The 24,426-nt window shown below is 33.7% G+C and overlaps 1 protein-coding gene across 1 annotated transcript; it reads right to left on the bottom strand.

Moving 5' to 3' along the window:
• Positions 1-388: 388 nt before the first annotated feature.
• Positions 389-23,569, bottom strand: LOC133175164 (angiopoietin-1 receptor-like). Its single transcript, XM_061310281.1, has 9 exons — positions 23,515-23,569; positions 20,951-21,178; positions 20,397-20,415; positions 18,598-18,833; positions 18,337-18,474; positions 18,018-18,155; positions 6,388-6,528; positions 543-564; positions 389-452 (listed from the first exon to the last, which is right to left on the bottom strand). Exons 1-9 carry the CDS (start codon positions 23,567-23,569, stop codon positions 389-391), a joined length of 1,041 nt encoding a protein of 346 aa, XP_061166265.1.
• Between the last annotated feature and the right edge of the window lie 857 nt (positions 23,570-24,426).

The following is a 24,426-nucleotide window of genomic DNA, read 5'->3' as shown; positions in this document are numbered from 1 at the left end:
GTTTGTTTTGGGATTAAGTATCATCAAATACATAAAGCGGATAAATATCTCACACGATTCTCATCTCATCAACGTAAGACTTGTATTATATTATAATAAGTAAACGATAATTTCAAGATTAATTTTCTGTTTGCACATATTACATCTTATATTGATGTTTATAACTTCTTTTAAGTTCAGGTAATTCTTTGCTTCGCTGCAAGGTAAAAGCTATTACTGTAACTGTAACAAAAAATAATAAATTACAACTTTGAACTACTCCAAACTAACCTTAGAGGAGGAAACAACGATGTTAAACAAGTAAGAAAAACAATGACAACACAATCAATTTTAGACATAAAACTTTTATAAAAGGATTTTTTTCATAATTTTATCTCTTCGGGGATTGTTAAAGGTCTTCGTAAGTGTTAAATCTATCATGGTCTTCCAGCTTTGCATAGGGGGAGGTAATCCTGTAAAAAATTGAAACAAATTAAATATAGTTTATCAGTGTTATCATGTGCTATGTTTTTTAATTCACAAGTGAATTTAACAATGTATACCTTTCGTCCTCCCTAGGTTGATCTGAAAATAACAGAAAGCAAAACATATATTTTTAAAAAACTGTTTCATATATTTACTAATACCTTTCATTTTTTTATGATTAATAGTATTTATAAATTGTAATATTATTGACGATTGACCGTGTTAGTGAATTTGAAAGCTGACTTCGCATTTGTCAATGGTGTAGATCATTTAACAGGTCTTGGCGATTTTTAGATAAGGAAGAAAAGAACAATAACTAAGAATTGTAACAAATAGACTTCATAATTAACTTAATGTTTTTCTGACCGATCAGAAAACAGCATTTGTACTACCCACCACAAAACCAAATAGAAACAATAAGTACACATGGTTTTACATTTTTCTTAAAGAGAATGTTTGACACAAAACCTTTAGAAATTAGATGAATAGTATGGAATAAGGTATTCATCTCAGAAAAGAACAACACATTATTATATGTAATAAGGTGCAGTCAATAAGGATTAAAATAAAACCTTCTCATAATATTGTAAAATTAAATGTTGATGTTTTATTCACATTGTTGGTATTGAAGAGTGTTCAAACGTAACTCTTAAAACAAGGCAAAGTAGACCTGTTCATGTTCCGGATTTAGGCATGTTGAATGCATGTTGTATGTACTATTAACTGAAAATGGGAAGGTGCTTAACTCCGCCAGTAGAGTAAAATGAAGTAATGAAGACAAATGCTTTAATCAACATACAATGTATACTTGCAACATGCAATGCATACCAGATTTGAAAAAACGGAGAGAAGGTCATGTTAATTTCCTATTCATGACGTTGAAAAAAATATTCTGGGTCTCAGGTAAAAATATTAATATCTTTCATATTAGTTTCAAAAGTAATGTCATAAGCTTAATGCTTAAAGACAGGATCGCAGCCTTATAAGGTCGTTTTTTTAAATTTATTTTCTTTTCATACTAAATTTGAGCCTTCAAAATTCAAATGAGAAATCGTTCAGCTGTATTTTTCCTAAATGTTCATTGAATTTACTACATCTTTTGCTATAAAAGTCATTTGAGTAAATTTTTTTTAAAAGAACGTGTTTTCTCTATTTTAGTTGGTTTAAATCAGCCGTTATCTGATTGGTCAGAAAGATGAACTGTCTAAATATGTTCACCTATACCTCCAATATGGACAGTTGGAAGTTCGTAAGAATTATTTTCGAATCTTTGTATTTCCGTCCATTTATCTGTAAAGAAGTAAATATATTTAAACATATTATCTTACAAACTTTGGTTCAATTAAAAAATCAATCAGCTAATAAAAATCAACCTCTTTCACTCCTTTTTGAAAACATTACGTTGACTTCAAACATAAAAATGTGTACTCACTCTGATTTTTTCTCCGAATAAAAAAGTGTAGAAAAATTCCGGAGAAGACAATAAAAAGAGAAGCAACAACGCATATAATGATAGTTATGTAGTAAGAGTTACATGTGTCAGTCTTCCTCTGTGTCTGTAAATATTAAGTGACACGTAAATATTAAGTGACACTGACATTAAATAAATGGAAGCTTTAGTACTTTTTGTACGTAATCAAAACTTGTGCTTCTTTTTATAAAATTGACAAGATCGGGGAGATGTTAAATTTTATATATATGTGCACTAAATCTGGAGGAGTGAACATATTTTGGGTAAATCAACAATTGTATCAGCTGGCTATATATGTACACTTTAATACACTGTAAGGAAAATTTTGGCCCCAAAGTAACCCTGTATGCGGTATCCTTTTTTTTGGGGGGGGGGGGAGGCAAAACCATGAAATAACATATTTATTTTCCATGTCTGTAAAAAGTCTTATTTAATTAAAATAGATGCAGCTTTGACAGGTAGATTTAAAATACATGTATATATACCCCTCAAACTGATACATTACATGTATATCAATTAACATGACACGTAACTGTTTGCTATATCTTTCTGTTGCCACGGACAAGAACGACATCCTGTAATTTGATAACAAGCGTCATGCAGCTGCCGACTACATTTCTGTTGAAGGCAAGGAGCAATACATGTATATGAACAACATGGCAGATAAATGATGTAACATGTATACCATTCGCTATTTACAATTAAAAACTTACAATTAGAAAAAAAATCATTTTCTCAATTTTGAAAGAAACCCATATATCCGCGTCGTTACCTTTTTGGCAATACTTTTATTTAATTTTAAGTTAGTGTCTTTTTCAGTCAAGTAATAAGTAAAAAACGAGATGGCTAGAGAAAATATTTCACAGAGAAAAATAAAGTTATTTCACTGTTATTAATCTATAGGTTTGTTTATTTTTATTGGTCTTAAACAATATAAAACACATACGTTTGTTAGTAATTGTTCCATGGGTCATATAGCATGAAATATATGGAGATAACGAACAGTATTCAAGCTCAAAGGTCCATTAAACAATACAAAATAGGAGCAGAGCAAACACGGACCTTCAAACATCAGAGGTTGGATCAGGTGCCATGGAGGAGTGAGCATCCCCTGCCGACCGGTCCCACCCGCTGTGTGCTCCTTGTCATGATCGGGAAATAACGGAAAAATCCGTCGACAATTCAGTGTGTAAATAATGGCCTAACAATTAGTATGAAAAACGTCAGTCAGCATTTGACTCAATGATAAATTATATTTGCTGACAAGGTCATTGTATCGACCATAGAACTTACGAAATGATGACTTTAAACGAGACAGCTGATATTCTTGTTTCATCAACTTGTTTGTCAATAATTTGCCTCGTTTTAGAAATTGTACATACGTAGAGTATGCTCTTGCATATCGAATCAACTGAGAGATATATATACCCCGTATGCAGGTGATGAAGGTATATTGCTGCATAAGTAAGGGAAGTTGACGATTGAAAAGTTAAAGTCATCACGTTTATCATAAAGCTTGGTTGTTAGATTACCATTAACGTCTTTTTTCAAGTGAAATATCCAAATATGAAACAGATGTGTCAGACTCTGTGGTATCTTTTATCTCAAGCTCACCAGGATATATCTTATCGACATAAGAATGGAAATAGCCATTGTTAATTGACAATACATATAAATCACCTGGGCACATAGAGTGGAGAAAAGCAGAATCTGTATGGTATTGAAAAGTTTAAAAGAAGTTTAGTGTTGCCACTCTAACCCCCCCCCCCCCGATGGGAGAATAGGGAGGGAGCATGATTTGAACAAACGTCAAACTACTAGCTTCCGCATTGCCTAAAGAATTTCAAAGATATTGGACTATATATTCCGATGTAAAACTTCGATTTCCTATTGTGACCCCACTCGACCTCTCGCGGTTTGACCGAAAGGATTTGCACAAAGTTGAATCTACACTACCTGACGATGTTTCCATGTAAATTTGGCTTTGATTTCTTGAGAAGATTTTAAAGAATTTCCTTATGTGTTCCTTCGTAGATCTTTGATCGCCCATTTTGGCCTCAGGGCGCATGATTTGAAAAAAAAAAAACACCCTGCATTTTCACTACCTTAGGACGTAAGCATATAAAAAGGACTAATCGTGGCTGTTCTTCACCAGAATTTTCTTGAAGATTCTTCCCATATATTCCTATGTAAAACTTTCATTGCCCATTGTGGTCCCACCCTACCATGATTTGAACAAAAATGAATTTACACTAACTGAGAATGTTTCCTTGAAAATATGACTAATAATGTAGTAACTGTTGTTCAAAACAACAATTTTACAGATTATTCATATATGTTCTTATGTAAATCTACACTACCTGAGATTGTTTCAATATTTGATTAATCATGGCCTTGCTGTTCTTAAGAAGATTTTTAAAGATTCTACCTATATATTCCTATGTAAAATTTAATCGCCTATTGTGGCCTCGCCCTAGCCCCTTTGGTCATGATTTAAACAAATGTGAATCTAAACTATGTAATGAAGTTTTCACAAAAGTTGCAGCTTTTCCTTCACAGTGCATATTGAAAAGAAGATTTTAAAAAGATGTCATTAAATTTTCACTAATTTTAAATTATCTCCCTTTGAAAGAGGGTATAACCCTATATTTGAACAAACAAGAATCCCCTTCACCAAAGGATGCTTTGTGTCAAGTTGGTTAAAATTGGCCCAGTGGTTCTTGAGAAATCGAAAATGTTAAAAGTTTACAGACAAATATTTACATCCACTTCATATTAATTCCTTTATTTCTTATAAAAACCATTGCCGTTAATCAGTCAGTAAACAACACTAAACAGGCCACATGCACAGATTTCTTAAGCAACGACTGTTCCATCAGTTATGCGTACAATGACATACACATACACGCTTACGCGGGTTATGTATTTTTTCTGCAACAGCTGCGACATTAATTTCCGTACTAACAACCAAAGACAGCATTTAATTGTTTAACACACGACAGATGACAAATGCTTGACACTCTTTGATCAGAAGAGCTAACTTGAGCTCAGGTTAGTTTATAAGACCCAGCAGGTGAGAATTTATATCCGGCTTTGTGATAATCAGTAAAGAATATTCTCTATATTCTCAACATAATTGATATAACCCCCTCCAAAAATATTGACGGTCATTTGTTTTTCACTATTGCCCGGCAAAGAGAGTTTTCCCACATTTTTATTGATTTGGATTCTGAGTAGTACATTGACTTATTGTGATGTTGTGATACCGTCGCAAATTCCAAGAAACATGACGTCACAATATAAAAAACAAGTAACACAATCATTGCAAATTTTGCTAGTACTAGCTAAGTCTACAATCAAAATGCAGATAACCTTTTTAAAATTACAAATTACTATTTAATTGATTTGCAATGTTTCTTATAACAAAACAATATTGACTGTGTTTTCGGACATCATTGATTAGGATAGCGTCCTCAATCGAGACGAACATACTGCCCTCAGCTCTTCGTCGGGCAATATTTCATCCCTTGGAAGCTAACATAATCAATGTTGCCCTCAACCCCAGTCAATATTTGTATAATATTGGTGTCGTCAAACCAAGTCAATATCTTGTTCTCCACATTATGGTCCTTGGTAAAATAATTCATTTATAAGATTTCATATTGCACGGTAATATGTATGTGTCTTTAAATTGTGTATAGGCTCAGGTTCGTCTGGCTCTCTAGAAGATAGATCAAACCTATATTTTTTCTTAGTAAGTAAGTAACAAACATCAAAGATAGACCTCTGAAATGTAATTTCAGTCATATATACATTTTGCAACTTGATTTTTGTATTCACTTGATACTTCACCTGAACTGGGGACAAACAGACTCCCGACTTGTGATGACATGTCTGGCTGACACACTCTGTGCTACAGGTCTCTTTACAATTGAGACCCCAAAACCTTCGTCTACAAGCTAAAAAAATATTTCCAAAAAAAAAATCCGATCTATTACAGAAAACACATTTTAAATTGAGGAATATGTGTTCAAAATGACGTTTTCTGATAAAACGATTTAAATTTTTAATTACTTTCATTACCATTTACACAAAGAGGTCCCTCGTAACCGGACGAACAGCCTTCGAAGCAAGTCCCATTGATATAGTGGCATTGTGTATTATTGAAACAGTGGCCACAGGTCTGGTTGCAAATAACACCATACAACCCGTCCTCACACTCTGCTAAATATTGTATGTTAATGTTATTTACTAAATAGAACAATGTAATCAGAGGTTGGTAATAGAGACTTTGATAGCACTGGAATTTATGGAAATAAATGTACTCTGTATTTACCAATACTTACAACCAGTGCTTTAGTTTGAATATTCTGCACCAATCATTGCATTAATTAGTTTTTAAAGACTGTCCCTTTTAAATAATTGATAATCCCCAACGTACACAAACGTACCCTTGATACATCGTGGCTCTTTCCATCCCGGCTGACATCCCCCGTCACACTCCCCAGTAAACCTGTTACATCTATTGTGTATGGCACAGTTATCACTGCATCTATATCTACAGTCCCTGCCATAGTATCCCGGCAAACATGCTGAAATTATATAAGTGTTGTACTTTGCATGCATTTGCCTAAATAGTAGTCATGGTTTGACACGTGGTGCACGAGCCGGAGGCGAGTGCACTATGTGTCAAACCATGACTACTATTTAAGCATAGTGCATGCAAGGTACAACACCATTGTTATTATTATTATGCTGCGCGGCTAGGATAAGGCTGTCCGTAAAATAACACAGTGCAACAACAGTTTTAACTTCTTCGAACTACCTAGATATTACTTCATAATAGCATATGACGTCATATTACTGCAAACTTAAGCTGACATGACGGGGAAAGTGTCATAAATTTTACACTCCTGTCTTACGACATGTATAAAGTATTATACGTTGATGTTGAATTCAGGGTCTGGACTGTTCATAAGCTTCAGTATAATGGTGAATACTTGCATTGACATGGTGATTCTCTCTCTTGTCTGAGATACAGCGCATTTACATGATAACAAAAAGTACAATGTAAAATGCTCCCCGTTACACGTCCGCAGACAGAGTGTATAAATTAGACTGGCACAAGTGATTAACAAAGATAAATTGAAGATATTCTGTGTGAATCTACAAGCGTAGTATGTTCTCTAATTGAATCTTGCTGGGGGATAATTTAATTTTTAGCCTTATTTTGTATAAATTGCTATAATGAGTGGAAAATACCCTCATATCTGTGCTTAAGATGAAGTTTTCATGAAATATTTACTATATAAATAACATTTAGTATTTCCCCCAGCACTTTATATATACAATACGATATGATTTATTGATTCATATAACAAAAAGTTCACAATAATTTTGTTTATCACTTATGCCAAGGCGATTTTTGTGCAACTTTCGGAAATATTATAAGTGACCGTCACGTGATCACCGACATCATGTGACATCAGAAAAATAGGGTGAGTTAACCATGCATCGGACACGAGTTGCCATATTACTAGCATTGTAAGGCCTTTCTAAGGCGATGTGATGCAACACATGTGTGGATCAAAATAGTCATTCAAATTTAACTAAAAGGTTAATTTTTAAATAAAAGATAAAAATGTTTCGATATCATTAATTTTAAAGCACCGAGATCAAGGTATGATTTTTTTCTTGTTTAAATATCGTGTGTCCGATGCATGGTGAATATTGTCCGATCCATGGTGAATTTTGACTTATTTCGTAAAAATCGGGTTTTAATGATATTTTCTCAATAAATAGCACACGGTTGTGTCAAAAAATTATATTTTAACCACATGATACATGTTAAGTTTCATTATGATAATATTCGGTCGTTAGCGATATCGCTAGAACTTGTTGAAGTGCGAGGGTGTCCGATGCATGGTGAATTCACCCTATGTTATTTTGATACCTGATAAAACACTCTTCGCAAGTTGGCTGTTCATAAATACAAAAGTTAGAAATTGGAATCTCAGCCCAATTAAAACTATATGTTTTAGTGCATTTTAAGTCTTCGGACAGCCTTATCCTAGCTGCATGACTGTTGTATGAAAAAGACAATATTTTCTCCATTTCCAATGTTTCATCAATGTATATCCTGTGACTGTCCGCTTACTATAATTCATATTCTTTTAGAATGTTCTGATTTTTCGCCTATTCGAAGTAGACTTTTCAATAATGTACGAACGATGCGTGAACTGTTTACAAATGTTAATGTTAATGCAGTTATAGATTATTTACATTAAACTGATTTTTACAGTAAAATCTAAAGGTACACAATGTAATTAATTTTTGATAAACACAGAGAGAGTTTTATTTTAAAATTTTAAAATATTTTTAAATTTTTAAGTCCGTCGGATGGGACGTTAAATGGTGCCCCGTGTCAAGGATTGCAACCCCCTTGGCACGCAAAAGATCGTTTCTCTGGTTTTCGGAAAAGAGTAGGCTCACTGGGGGCCGCCAGAGAAACCAAAAATCTTTCAAAACCGGTCATATAGAATTAATGTTCCGCCGAAATATGGCTGAAATATTGCCAACTCGGCGTTAAACCCTAATCAATCAATCAATCAATCACCTCCTACATTCATATTAGTACACCCCTATTATGAGGTCACGCTGTGCTACATGTACGTCATAACCTTTTTTTTTTTTAATTTTGAATGTTTCATGCATTTAGGTATAAAGTACAGATAGTTTCAAAGAAATTTAGTTGAGTATAGGGGGAAAAATTTCTAGAAACTATTTAAAAAAAGTAATTTGGTTTTTTTTTTCTTTAAGTATAAAATATTTGAAGTTAAGTTATATATATTATACAACAGTATTTTAGATAACGGCGTCTATGACGTAATAGGTAGCGCGTCGGACTGACAATCTCGGGGTCGTGAGTTCGATCTCCGGCGTGGGCGCAGTCGGATTTTCTTCAGAAAAAGAAGCCGTGCACTATTTCAGCATGGTATGCTTATGCTTTATAAATCTTTTGAACACTATGCGATAATAGTTGGGTAATGATTATATAGAGGCAAATTGACAGGAAGCATAATAATATGTAATAGTATTCATGAAATTTGAATAGCTAATCATGCTTGTTTGTTTTTAGATTTTCCAATTTTTAAATTTCTGTCATCTTTAAAAACAGACAAGTATCAATAATTAAATGAATGATATACAAATAAATATATACTTTTGTCACAAAGTGTTCCATACCATCCCCGTTGACACTCTCTTTCACACTCTCCAGTAAACCTGTCACATCTGTTTGGTACACCACAGTTATCACTGCATTCATATCTACAATTCTTCCCATAATATCCTGGCTGACATGCTGAATTTTAAAAAAAAAAAAAAAGAAAAAGAAAGAAAAAAAGAAAAGAAACTCCTGTAGGAGGAATCAGAATTTTAGCTCACAAGTAATAGCTCTTTGTTAACCTTAATTCAGTTCTTAATTTTTATTACATGATTTTCAATTCATTATTTGCTCAACATCCCTAACTAAAATTTACTATTGTTAACTATACTTATAAATACTTCGATTTGCCGTGAAACTTTACTCTGTAACTTTTTCCGATTTAGGGTCTTAGAATCACATTAATTACACACCAATGATGTAATTTTTTTTGAAATAATATGTGGATATACAAGTACTATTTCCTTTAAATATAAAGAAAATTGCATTTTAGTTTTAAGGAAAATGAAATATTATAATTTGAAAATCGTTGAAAAAAGTATTTATCATTAGTAAAAACATTGATTTACTATAGTGAAAACTTTGATACTTTAGTGAGGTATAGTTACCTATAGTATTTTATTTTAGGGATTGTTCTACGCATATTTATATAAGCACTACTATTTATTTGGCAGAAAGTACAATATATGTATTCGGAAAATCACATTTCTAAAGCCTCTGATTAAGCTAACCAATTCTTTATTACATATCAATATGTCATTGTCATAAATACGTTTATTAAAACATTAAACTGGGAAACAAATAAAATTGATTAGATTAAAGAACCAAAAGACAGACTGATAATTTAACGTGGATTTTAAAAAAAACTGTATAAACTACGCACTATGGAGGAGTGAGCATCCCCCGCCAACCGGTCACACCCTCCGTGTGCTCCTTGTTATGATCGGGAAAATAGAAAAATCCGTAGAAAACTCAGTGTGTAAATAATGGCGTAACAATTGGTATGAAAAACATCAGTTAGCCTTTGACTTAATGGTGGGTTGTATTTGCTGACAAGGTCATTGTATCGACCATTAAACTTGCGAAATAATGACTTCAAATGAGATTATTGATATCCTTGCTTCATCAACTTGTTTGTCAATCGCTTGCCTCGTTTAAGAAATTGTTCATACGCAGAGCATGCTCTTGCCTATCGAATCAACAGGGAGACAAAAACCCCATATGCAGGTGATAAGGGTATATCGCTACACAAGTACATTGAAAGGGAGGTTGACGAAGAAAAATTGAAGTCATCACATTTGTCATAAAGCTGTGTTGTTAGGTTACCATTCATTAATGTCTTTTTCTAGTAAAATATCCAAATATAAGACAGATGTGTTAGACTCTGTATTAGACTGTGTTGCATCTTTTATTTCAAGCTCACTGATCGAGTCGACATTTAAATGGAAGTAACTATTGTTAATTGATAATATGTTGTCGATATATCTAAATGTCAAGTTAGGTTTTCTTCTTTACATGTAAACATTTTTGAATTAATTCTGCTTCATATGTATACAAAGATAGATCTAATAAAGGGGGGGGGGGCAATTGGTACCCATGGGAATTCCAACAGATTGTTGGAAGACCTAATCTCCAAAAACTACATGAATTTTCTCAATCAAGAACTCAAGCATCTTATTAATATCAACCTCAGAGTACTGTGTTGTACAATCAGAGTATATTTAAAAAAATAATTTTACAAAAGATCAATGACAAGGTACGAGGGGTGATCAAAAAGTTCGCGAACTATCTCTATATTTACAAAACCACAATTCAGATCAGGAGGAAATTTGGCACACATATAGTCATACACACTTTCTATAAATAGCAGGTGATATGTAATGTTTTTTTTCCATGTTTGTGACGTCACAATGTGAAAATGACGTCAATAGGAAGGTGACATGTGACAAAAAATGGTTGACTCAGTCGTACTCTAGCAACGAAGGGCTGTAAAGTTTAACGTATATTTTGGAAATCCCTTTGCAATAGCATATAATTATTTGTACAAGGTTTTTGAAGACAAAAGACTTGCTAGAAGTTCGATCATTAATTGGATTGATTGTTTTAGTGAAGGAAGGAAGATGGTTAAAATGATGTTTGTTCTGTTGCCCAGTGAAAGCAAGCTTGGGAGGAGATGTGTCCTTAGTTGAGCAATTTGTTACGAAAGATCGCAAAGTTACAGTTTGAAAAAAAGTTGAATATTTTAACAATAATATAATTATCAAATACCTAAAATATCGTTTACTTTAGACTTTAAACATGTCAGATATGATCAAAAGAGAAGGCGCCCATATTTTATCCACATTGGGAAAACGACGCTCCCAAGACAGAGGACTCGGGTTATGATGGTCACCATGCTCATTCTGGGAAAGGATATCCTTATCCACGCATCCTATTGCCGAGATTTGGCCATTTCTGACAAATGGACTGTTCTTGTTATAAAAAATAACTTGCATGGTAAGAAATATAAGGAGTAAGTAAGTAAGTAAGTAAGTAAATGGTTTATTATAGTGATATGTGTTATGTACAATTACAACAACTGTCAACAAATACACATATAATAGGAATTTAAACACCCGGCTCCTCGGGCCTATATGTCACTTTTTAACAATATAACATTCAATAAGAATACTGTGATATTACGCATTGCGTTTATTATAAATAATAGACTGTCTGTAAGTATATGCTGAGTATATGAATTTTCCGATTTGTCTTGGGAAATTTACTCAAAGAAATTTGGTTTTGTCTAAATCTGACATATTTATATCAAATGAAGTTGGTTTAAATCCAATACTGGTAAAAAAGATTGCTCTAAAATTTGAATATGATGTACAATGAAGGAAAAAGTGGCATTCATCTTCTACACTATTTGAAGAACATAGAGTACAGAGTCTATCAGATAAAGCCCCCCCCCCCCCTTTATACCGTCCTGTTTCTATTCTAATAGGTAATACACCACATCTAAATTGAGCAAGTATAGAACGATGACACTATGGAATATCCATTGTTACATATTTCTCAGTTTGAAAATCAATCTTTACGGCTCGGTAGGTTCTAAGTTTTGGGACTTTTTGGAGATCGTCATTCCATGCATTTAAAAATTTCAGTGAGAAGTTTTCATGAGGAATGCAGATATAGTCTACAACTGAGTGTCCAGGGGTTGAATAACACGTACATTCCTTCGATTCGTCACCAAAACGACCATTCAAAATACAACATCAACTATCGTTTAAGAATTCTAAAAGTGATTTACCATGTTGATTTTGAGTTTTATCAATAGATAGACGAGAAGGAATCTTATCGAAACAGTCATTAATTTCTTGGATATTTCCAGTACGAGCATTCAAATCCCCACATAAAACAATAGCATCAACTTCACAGTGCGGATATACTTGTGTCAAAAGATGCGAGAAAAAAGATGTGGTGTCGCGACCCTAGGGCGAGTTCTCAGGAGGCAAATACAAAGAATACACAATAAACGTGAAGTCTCTGAGTTTATTTGTATATTTCACATCCAATATACCCTCGTATGATTGGTCAATTATTTCAACATTGTAAGCTTTGTATAAGCTGGATTTAGTTAAATGCCGACACCACCCGATCCCTTCGGGGCATGGATATGAGTTTGTGTACGATTAAAACCTATCCATATATATCCATAGTCTTTCAAGTCAATCACATCTTTATCTAATAAGTGAGTTTCATTTAGACTAATAATATCACAGTTTAAATGTTTTATTATTTCAGATCTTAGTGCATTATTAGCCCGAGTCCACGCACACACATTCAAATGTCCAATACGTAGAGTGTCGATGGGTCGGGAATTTCCCTAATCGTGTTCCTGTCGTTCTTGGTCTGCTGCCTGATTTTTCTTTATGATTCGACCATTAGATGTAATACGGAATTGGTTACCGTGGGGTAGCTCATTGAGCAGCGTACGAGCGTTCAGTTCAATCAGCCTCTCTGTATGTGATTTACTTGATCGAATAAACACAGTTTTATAATCCTCTACATCCCGGAGTTTACGTTTTTCACGTAAAATGGCTATCTTTTCATTCAGCGATGAGACTGCAATCTTAACGAGACCCGGTTTTCCTCGTGCTCTACTATTAAGACGGGTAGCGGCCAGTACGTTTGCACTCTCATCAAGATGATTTATTAGATCGCGAGCAACTTGAAGTATGTTCTCACTTTCGTCAAACTTTACATTCGTTGCTATAACTGTAAGATCTGGGTCATCCAGAGGATTCGCATTGTTTACATGCCAAGGTGAATGCGACGACTGATCAGCTGTGTGAGAGTGTTCGAGTTTCTAACAAAGAGTCAATAGACTGTGACAATGATTCTATTTCTTTTGTGTGTACTGCAAGTTCTAGGTCAATGTCACTTTTTATAGCTTTAAATTTTTCATCGATGTTGGCCATGAAATCATTACGAAATTTATCAAGCTTACTCTCTAACATCGATTGCAATGTAATCTGACCTTTCTGCAGCCTTTCTACTGTCTGAGCAATAACTGTCATACGATCTAACATTTCGGAAGATTCACTCTGATGACCATTCATGCTATCTTGGTCAGACATTTTGGTAGTCTTGGACAAAGGCTTGGGTGTTTTACCATCAGAAGAAAGTCGGCGTTTATTTTCACCACTCATACTGATTTCATTGTTTCTAATTGTTCACAATTTCAAGCATATACTTACAACTACTCTGCTTAAGATCAGAAACTAAGCAAATAGTCACATTTTCACCACCACTGAAAAAGCACCAGCCATTAGCCTCACGCATGCGCAATGATCAAGAATATAAGAAAAAAGCTTTTAGCTTCTGTGAAAAGAAAGCTACGGAGCATGTCACGTGACCGCCTGGATCACGTGATTTGCGCATGGGCAGAACAAAGGCAGATGTGAATTAACATCGAGGAGTACTATTTTAAAAAATAATGAACACTGAAACCTAATTTTATTCTTTTATGGAAGTAATTCAATTAGTTCGTGAACTTTTTAATCACACCTCGTAAGTATACTTACGAGTGCCATTTTTTAAAAAAAAAAAAAAAAAAAAGCAGCTATGATATCAAAAGTCTGAACTTTAAAATTTTCGTGGAGAATGGTTGTATAAATTGTTGAATAGTCTTACATTTTGATGTTATTGATTTTGGGAAAGATTTGTGATTTCAAATTTTCTAAAAGTTACTTGCAATTTTTAAGTATCTGATTTACGCCACTTCTAAAATATATTGTTAAACATGACCCTGAAGTTCTCCTTTACTGCTGTAAATATTAAAGTGAGGAGTAAAGAGGGGTTTGGTAGAACATTTACTGGAACATTTACTGAAACTAACGAACAGATCGATCTCAAAAAGTCAATGAACAATACAAGTCTGTGAACAGGGTAAATGGGGGTAAGCATCCCCTGTTGAGTGGTCACACCCGCCGTGAGCCCTATGTATTGATGAGGTAGATGGAACATTCAAAGTCAAATTCAGTATAAAAACAGAGACCTAACAATTGGTATGATACACATCAGCCACAATGATAGGTTTTATTTGCTAACAAAGTCATTATAACGACCATAGAAGTTTCGAAATGCCAACTTTAAACGAGATTGTTGAAATCCGTGTAACATCAACTTATCTGTCAGTAGTCTGCCTCGGTTTAAGAATTTATCGTACTCGGAGCATTGCTCTTGAGTATCGAACTGGGAGATATGATAGCGGGAAATTACTACATGCTGACGGTGGAAAAGCTGACGTCATCTCGTTTGTCATACAGTTTAGTTGTGAGTTGGCCCTTGTCGTCTTTAGTCATTAAAACATCGAAAATTGAAACGGATGTGAAAGACTCTATGGTGTCTTTAAATTGAAGTTCACTGTGATATATCTAAACAATGTATAGATGGAAGTAACTATTGATAATTAATAAAATTAAATAAATTCTGCTTCATAGGAATTTAAAAACAGGTCGGCTATTAAGGAGCATAATTAACTCTCGATTTACAACTACGTTTACGTTTATTGAATTAATTCAACATTTATTATTGAATTAATTCAACATTTTTTATTGAATGCAAAGAAGAGTGGAATAGTAAATTATTAATTATTTTAATAGTAATTTATTAAATATTTTAATACATGTACCAGTGCCAAATAGTTAATTGTCCTTTATTATAACTCTTTATAAGAGTGGTAGACGATGTTATCCATTGGAATTAGAATTTAAAACATTATCGGTTTTCAGATCCCCATGGATATGGATAAATGATCTTGAATCTTTCCGTAGTTTTAGCTCATGTAAAATTTAGCACTTAAGATAGAGTGCAATTCTGTAGTTTAATTCTTTTTGAAATTGGTATTAAAATGAACATTTTCGCTTTTATGTTGTTGTCTGTAGACATATACATCCCCCACCCAGTACGTAAAACAAAAGCTTGGGTATGAATTAGAATTGTTATATATGTATAACAATCCATAAACCATATAAAGAGGTTCTATTTTTTTTATAGGGAATAAACATGTTTTAAGATACTTTCCGTTTTCCCTTGATTTTTACAGTGAATTACACATGTTTTACCAAAATTATAGAATTGTCTTTCTTTGTTTTGCTACATAAATTATATTTTGTGAAAATTCATATGAGTGTCTTTATCAATATAAACATATTTAAAATTCTAAATTTCAAAAAGAGGCACAAGGGCCTTAACGGTCAACTGAGTATATCACAACAATTTAGAGGATCCATAGAGTATAAAATGAACTGAAAGTGAAGCTTTGTTGACCAAAAGCAAGAAAAATAGGGTGATCAGGATCAACAAAATAATTAGTCTAGTATTCATTAACAGTTCATAAATTAGGTTCTAATCTGTTCCCCATTTATCACTTTCACCATATAGTACATTAACAAATTATCGGTGCTTCTGTACCATTTTTATTCCTTGTTGAAATTTTTTACATTGGCCTCTCTTGGTCTTTGATGAACATTTAATAAGACAAGTTATTTTTGTCTCATTTTTATTTATCTATTACTTACAAGTCCACCTGATCATTAAAAGTATGGAAGTACTTTTTGTTTTATACAATAAAAATTCTTCCATAATTCTCACATTCTATTAACCTTTCAAGTATATCATTTGCAATGATTAATTATCAAAAGTAAATGGCAAAGGGAAATAACTCCTCTCAGTAGAATACCAATTAATAGAGCCTTGGCCAGGACCAGAACACTTGACCAAATGGTCCAGATGTTCAAAAATCTGGTAAAAATACCCTTCCTTATTAAAACTTTTACTCTTTTTGCCTCTGATATGCCAGGTGCAGAGAAGATTTTTAAAGAAATAATGCATTTTTATTACAGATTCACTATATTATCAATAGAGCCCCCCCCCCCTCCCTCCCCACCGAGAAACACCAGAACCACTCACCCTGGGACCAGAGGTTTGCTCATCATAAGTAATCACTTTGCTTATCTGCGTAACACTAAGGAGCCAACAGGATTATTTGATAGAATTAATGCATTTTCACTATATTATCAAGAGCCCACCCTTATACCAGCACATCTGACCCAGGGGTCATGCAATTCACTATTCTGGAAGAAGCATTCTTGCTTATCATAACCATATACTTAGCTTCTTTTCTTTTTAACCAGAAGCAGAAAAGAATAGTTTCAAAGAAATTTTGCTTTATCACTACATAATCAATAGAACCCCCCTTTTTCACAAGAACCCTTGATCCTGGGGCCATGAAATTCACAATTTTGGAAGGGGCATCCTTGCATATCATTACAATGTACTTTGTACAAGTTTGTTTAAATAATACCCAGGAGTAGAGAAGAAGATTTTCAAAGAAATAATGCACTTTCACTATATGATCTATATAGCCCCCCCCCCCCTCCCTAGCACCAGGACCCCTGACCCTGGGGCCATGGATTTCACAATTTTGGTAGAGTCACTCTTACTTATCATAACTATGTATTTAATTTGTTTCAATAATACCCAGGAGTAGAGAAGATTTTCAAAGAAATAATGCACTTTCACTATATGATCTATATAGCCCCGCCCTAGCACGAGAACCCTTGACCCTGGGGCCATGAATTTCACAAATTTGGTAGAGTCACTCTTGCTTATCATAACTATGTATTCAATTTGTTTCAATAATACCCAAGAGTAGAGAAGAAGATTTTCAAAGAAATAATGCACTTTCAATATATGATCTATATAGCCTCACCCTAGCACCAGACCCCTGACCCTGGGGCCATGAATTTCACAATTTTGGTAGAGTCACTCTTGCTTATCATAACTATGTTTTCAATTTGTTTCAATAATACCCAGGAGTAGAGAAGAAGATTTTCAAAGAAATAATGCACTTTTCACTATATGATCTATATAGCCCCACCCTAGCACCAGAACCCCTGACCCTGGGGCCATGAATTTCACAATTTTGGTAGAGGGCTCAATGCTAATTACAATCATGCCAACAGTTTGACTGCTTGATGTCCAGGAGTAAAGAAGAAGATTTTTAAAGATTGCATTAATTTTGGTGGTTTTAGCCACACTTCTCACGCCCCAGGGGGGCAGGGGCCATGAAATTCACAAATTTTGTTCCCCTTCACACACAGATGCCATATGCTAAAATTGGCTGAAATTGGTTCAGCGGTTTCAGAGGAGAAGCTGAAAATGTTCAAATGTTAACACACGACGCACGACGACGGACGAAAACAGATAGCAATAGGTCACCTGAGTGACTCAGATGATCTAAAAATTGACTTGAAGAAAGGCGGAAGAACAATACTTTCTACAGTTTCCAAAAAAAATCAGACTCACCATTTTGACATTCCTGCCCCTCCACCCCGTCATTGCACCCATTAAGACACGTGCCGTTGACATGGTGACAGGTTTCTCCGTCACTACAGTTACCACACAAATAAGTACACTCAAGTCCATATGTTCCGTCATCACAAGCTATGAATTAGAGACAGTGAGACAAATTATGATGGATTGATGTTTTAAATCCACTGGCAAAGTTATAAGAGAAGACAGAATGATATTAGTTGAATTATACAATCACTTAGTCAAGTATCCTTCTTGCAATCTGTCAATGTTTAATCTGTGCTAAATGTAAAATGTTTTATAATTCACTTACTTTGATTACACAGAGGACCTTTATATCCCGGCATACAACTCAGGCAATATCCTGTGGTGATGTTACATCTTGACTCCTGACAGTTCTGGGGACATGATTGGTTACAATATTCTCCGTTATATCCTTGGTTAGGGCATCCTGTTTAAAGTCAATTAAATATTGAAACAATATGTTATTTTCAATTAATGAGAAAACGAAGTCATTTAACACTCGTAATTGGAATTTCCTGTCTTCAAATCACTAAGAAGGTTTTCAACTTACCATAAACTTCCAATTCACACAATTCACTGTATACATATTGAGAGTAATAACTTGGATACGTCACGCCCGCCCTCCTCTCGTTGTAGTATATAACATAACGTCCATGTACAGGACAGCTTATTGTCTGGTTCTCTGTTGGTGTACCGTCTACTGTTTGTATCTCATGGAAACAAAGATAGCCATCGTCCTTAAGAGTGGTATTAGAAACGTAGAGGAAAAATCCAGCAAATCGACCGTAGTAGGCCCCAGGACCTAAAATGAAATTTAATAGCTATATGTGAAAAGGCTTTTGATTTAATAAAACTTGCAACGGAATTCTATGTTCTTGTTTAATCTTTATGTAATGAAATCAAAAAGACAAAATGTCATTTTTCAGATAAAATATTCTGTTCTTTTTCCTGTCTGATACGAACAGAGATAAATATTTTAAATTAACGGAGTTTAAATATGTAAAAAAAAAAAAAAAATAAATTGACCTTTGCATAGGAATAGGAACAAAAATTGGATGCCTGGACTGATATATATTTTTGGACCTATATATTTTGTAAATGATAGAAATATCAAATTACTAAATTATTAAGCAATTGTAGACTTTAACGATGTTCACTATTCTACCCGTTTGCTGTCATCATAAATCTGTACAAATTTCCAACGCTTTGTTGGACATAATTGTGAAACCTTGAATAAAAATTAAAATCTGGACGGTTAATATTCATTTCACTTTATAAAAACATGGTTTAGTTGTTATTTCTTAGAATTTTTTAAGAAATTTGTTTGTATCATCTGTCCTTAAGACGTATTTTCTGTATAAAAATATTACCAAAGCTTAAAGTAAAACATTTAAATGCCCAATTTAATAAATGAATACAATGTTAAATGTAAATGTGAAATGCAGCCATTCCAAAAAAATGCATCAATATAACGCTTACCCTTTTTGGAATTGAAAAAAAAGATGTTTTTTCTTTTTGTTTTTGTTTTTGTTATTTATTTTTTTTTTTTGGCTTGCATTTGTAAATTTAATAACTCAGAAAAAAAAAGTTAACGGGTATGCGGTATTTGACCATAGAAAAAAACATGAAAAGGAGTCGTATGATGTCTATAGTATGTTCCTCTGAAGAGATTTTTTAAAAGATAAAAACAATTTAAAAATTGTTGTTTCTTTAAGTTAAAAAAAGAAGATGCCGTTGGTTCAATAAATACAAAACTGTCTTCTTTCGTGGCCACTGTGTTGACTACTACTGTACGTGTACAGAAATTTGCGTTTTCAAAATTTAGCGCAATTAATGGGTTTGGAGTAGTTGGCGTAATCATGAAATATGAAGCCCGCTTTATTAAATACACATACAGTATTCACTCCACGACTATTGCAAGTTTGTACCTTTTGTTTCTAACTGTGGTGGGCCGGACAGGGACTCCGTAGCACCGGGTGACTACGTTTATTATATATTTCACGCTATCTACGAGAGAGGCATGACATCGCTGTTACAACCTCACTAACCACCATTGGCTACCACCAATTTCATGTCAGTGCCTAAACCGTGCATAATCGGCTTTGGAAAGTTGGCCACTTGAGGGTATTAAAAAATTCGACTGCAATAGGCAAAATGGAATACTGCACTTACTCGTGCATATTAAGAAAAAGTTTAGTTTACATATGAAAATGATGAGTGGCACATTACCAATTTTGTGCATATTAAGAAAAAGTTTAGTTTACATATGAAAATGATGAGTGGCACATTACCAATTTTGTCTAGTGAATGCATTCTTAGACTTTTTTCTCTGGTTCTCAGTCAAGCACTGTGTATATGTAGTAGCTTACTTCTGCTTATCATATAAAATTCAAACCAATATATATATGCCTTTTTTGAAAATCATCATTAAAAAATCTATGAATTGATGTCAAGTATGCATTAAATGTACATCTTGATGTTTGTAATTCTGTTAAAAATATATATCATCATTTAAATATAGTGAGTATAAGTACTATGTCTTATTGAAAACTCATTTCATGACCATGACCGTTTTAAGTTTTTACGTTTCGTGGTTTTTTTTCACTTGGTATCGAGTCAAGTGTTTATAATTCAATCACACTGTCTATAGTTACAGTTATTTGTTTAAATATCAGATAAAAGAATAATTCAACTTTGCATGCCGTCTGTTGAGATGGTACAACTCAAATCTCATTATATTTTTTTCTCCAGAAAAATGACGTTTTTATTTTATTTAAATAAAACATACAATTTAAATTGTATTTAAAATGTGTCGGCATTATTCTGTATGTAATAGTGCCATAATAATAATAATAATAATAATAATAATGAGTAGAAATATTTTAAATTGATTTCAAACTAACTAGGTGCATTATCAGTCCTGTAGTAGATGTTGATATAACTGATGCTGACCACTCTCTCTAGATCTACTCTCCACTCTGCTGTCTGTTGTCCATCTGATATTGTACACTGATTTCCTCCTGCTGAGCGGTCAGAAAAGTGTCCATCCACTGCCTTCGCTGCTCCCCATTCTATTTCCGTACCTTGATAATTGTTCTTCTGCCAGGCCGGTTTCCCGAGAGCTAAATTGACTTATGAACAGAATAAAGGACCTATTTTTAAACTGCATAGATTTATCCTTGGGTATTGATAAGTACACATTAATCAGATTTCACCTGTGTTCCATCATTGAAGGCTGCTCTCCTGCCAGGCAGGATCTCCCTAATGCTAAATTTATTGGTGCATAATACAAAAAATGCGCAGTAAATATGATTTTTCTCATAAACCAATATTCCTTGCAAATTCTTCAAGAATATTTTTTGTCTTTGTTTGTAAAATTTGTGAATGAAAATTAAGTATGAAAAGAAACGATAAATAAACAGCGTATTGTAAACCATATCAATATAAATTTTTGTTTTTCAAAATCTTTTCTCCATATTTGACTTTAAAATTTTAAATATTTCAATCTTAATTCTAGCTTTCTTTATTTATTTTGCTTACCAGTTACGTTTTAATCTATACTACTATATAAAAATAATAGACTCGAATTTTTGGCCTTTAATACCGATAAATCGGAAGAGTACTGTCTTTTGTTTGATATATTTTAAACATCATTGGTACTTGAAGATTACCAATTTGTTTTTATTTTTTCTCAATTAAGCTTCGCTTATTAATAATCAACGAAAATTCCTCAAAAAATTCCGGAAATCATCTGGGTTTTTTGGATTTTACAATCTTGCGCGTGCGCATTACATTCACGCTAAATCACGGTGTTCAAATCGATCTCACTTGCAGAGTTGTCGTTCTTTCTCTCTCATACACGAATGTATGAGCCGTTGGTGGAGAGTGTGTTCAAATCAGAGAAGACAAAAGTAAATACTAAGTAGATATATATTTTTTATTGTATAATTTCTCTAATAAGAAATCAGTAATATATATGAACAGAATATATAGCAAATTTCCAATGAAAATTTACACATATTTGTCATGGGGTCGGAACCGGGGGGGGGGGGGGCTAGGGGGGCTTAGCCCCCCTTTTTTTGGAAAGATAGACATAATATAGGCATTGAAAATTGGGGCTTACCTTTTTTCGTTGGTATAGCCCCCCCCAACTTTCAAATAGCCACCCCACTTTCAATTTGCTTCTGACGCCTATATTTGTATTATCGTAATCGTTTCTGAGTTTATATCGATACAAATATGATATTGTGGCCACGTGGGTAATCATTCGCCATCTCGGAGATACATTTATTATATGTTATTTATATCTCTGGCCATCTCAACGGAGGCAAAAAGCTCATGATCGTAGGAGCAACATTAATGTAACTACCCAATTTATTTTATCCCTCCTTTCTTTTATGCTTTTTTTGAGGGGAACTGAAAGGGGGGGGGGTTACAACTCCAGTTAGAATCACATCTTAATGAAGTAGGCATTCTTTTTCCGCCAAAAATTACAATAATAACTACTATATAAAAATTATAGACTCGAATTTTTGGCCTTTAATACCGATAAATCGGAAGAATACTGTCTTTTGTTTTATATATTTTAAACATCATTGGTAGTTGAAGATTACCAATTTGTTTTTATTTTTTCTCAATTAAGCTTCTATTTTTATTACTTTTTCTATGTACTAATTCAAGGATATTACATTAATTTTTATCAAAACAGACAGTCTTTTACAGATTATATACCTGTCTATTACTTGTGTATATATAAAGTATATGTATTAGCCGTGCTTAACTCTTTTATTGTTGAGGTCATATTTTGAACAAGTTGAGACCTGCAGTGTTAAAATTGTTACAAAATTTTTTACACCTTTACTTTAATAACTGATTGTGTAAAAATACCAGCTTAGCACATTTCTTCATTTCATTACTTTGCTTGATATGTATCAGAGGTGTGCTCAACTCTTTGCTGTTGTCATATTTTCAATGAACATCCATAATTTCTTTTATTAAATTTGTTTGGAAGGGTGAAATTTATATAAGCTCCGGCGTGATTCGAACTCAAGACTTGATTTATAGCTAACTGGTGGTCAAACCCATTCTACGCTACGCCGTTACGCAACAATTAAAAAAAAAACAAAACAAAACAAAACAAAACAACAAAAAAAAAAACAAAAAACAAAAAAAAAGAATTATATTAACATTCATTGTTTATTTAAAAAATACCTTACAATATGAATGTGTCGATGTATCTATTTTGTAAATGTCCGATATGCACATGGATGCATTCATAACAATGTCAACCCGTGCACGCACGGGTCAAAGTCTAGTATTATCTAAAAACAACTGTATATAGCTTTTTTTATGTTATAGACATGTTAGACATTATGTATAGAATTCATAAATGTAATGCTTTAAAATATATATATGTACACCTTTATCCGTTATTGAAAGAAAAAAATAAGATATCTCTAAATCTTACCGTAAGCCTGAGCAAGTGTCAAACACGGAAGTAACTGAACAATGACTAAAATCATTGTAACATTGCTCTGCTCTGAAATTTGAATTATCTCTTAAAGGCAACACATAATATTACAACAGTGTAGTGCAATGGTACATTCAGCATTTTAATATATGTGAATTGATGTTTACAAGTTTATTTTCTTTCTTTACACAGGTACTTCTAGATGACTCAAAATTCGATCACTGTTCACGATAGCTCAGTCGGTAGAGCGCTCGCTTCGTGATTGGGAGGTCGTGAGTTCGAATCTCGGACACGACTGACCCAAGTCGATAAAAAATGGGTAGCAACTGTTCCTTCGCCATGCGCTCAGCACTTTGAAGTGAAAGTTGCGGGTCCTTCGGATGAGACCATAAAAACCGAGGCCCCGTGTCACAGCAGGCGTTGGCACGATAAAGATCCCTCACTGCTCGATCAAAATTCGATCACTTGAAGTTCCTGGCCCGGAGTGCCGAGTAAAGGTCAAAATTTGAAGCCCTTCACCGGTATATGGTGACGTTTCTATGTGAGTGAAAAATTCTCGAATGGGACGTTAAACAACATACAATCAATCAAAATTCGATCACTTAAAGTTCCTGGCCCCAGGATCATGAAAGATACTTAGATTCAAGTCAAATTTTCAATGGACTGTAAAAGATTTATTAATTATTGAATTAATCGATAAATTAGCAGGTAACAAAACTTTTGTGAGGCAATATTGAGACATGATTTAGTTTTTGTCTGCAACAGCCTCCCTTACTAATGAAGTAGGTGAAAATACCTAACACTGATCGATCTTTAAAAAAAATACTACACACAATTCCTATCTGTAAACAGGGCATAAATCATGCCCCCCGGAAATTCCAGAGGTGGGAACAGGGTTGTATGCATGAA

Source organism: Saccostrea echinata, unplaced genomic scaffold, assembly GCF_033153115.1.
Source record: "Saccostrea echinata isolate AGI-Se365-2 ecotype Australia unplaced genomic scaffold, CSIRO_AGI_Sech_v1 ptg000061l, whole genome shotgun sequence".
Classification (NCBI taxonomy): domain Eukaryota; kingdom Metazoa; phylum Mollusca; class Bivalvia; order Ostreida; family Ostreidae; genus Saccostrea; species Saccostrea echinata.
Note: the sequence above shows the minus strand (reverse complement) of the source record. Positions and strands in the feature narration are given on the sequence as shown.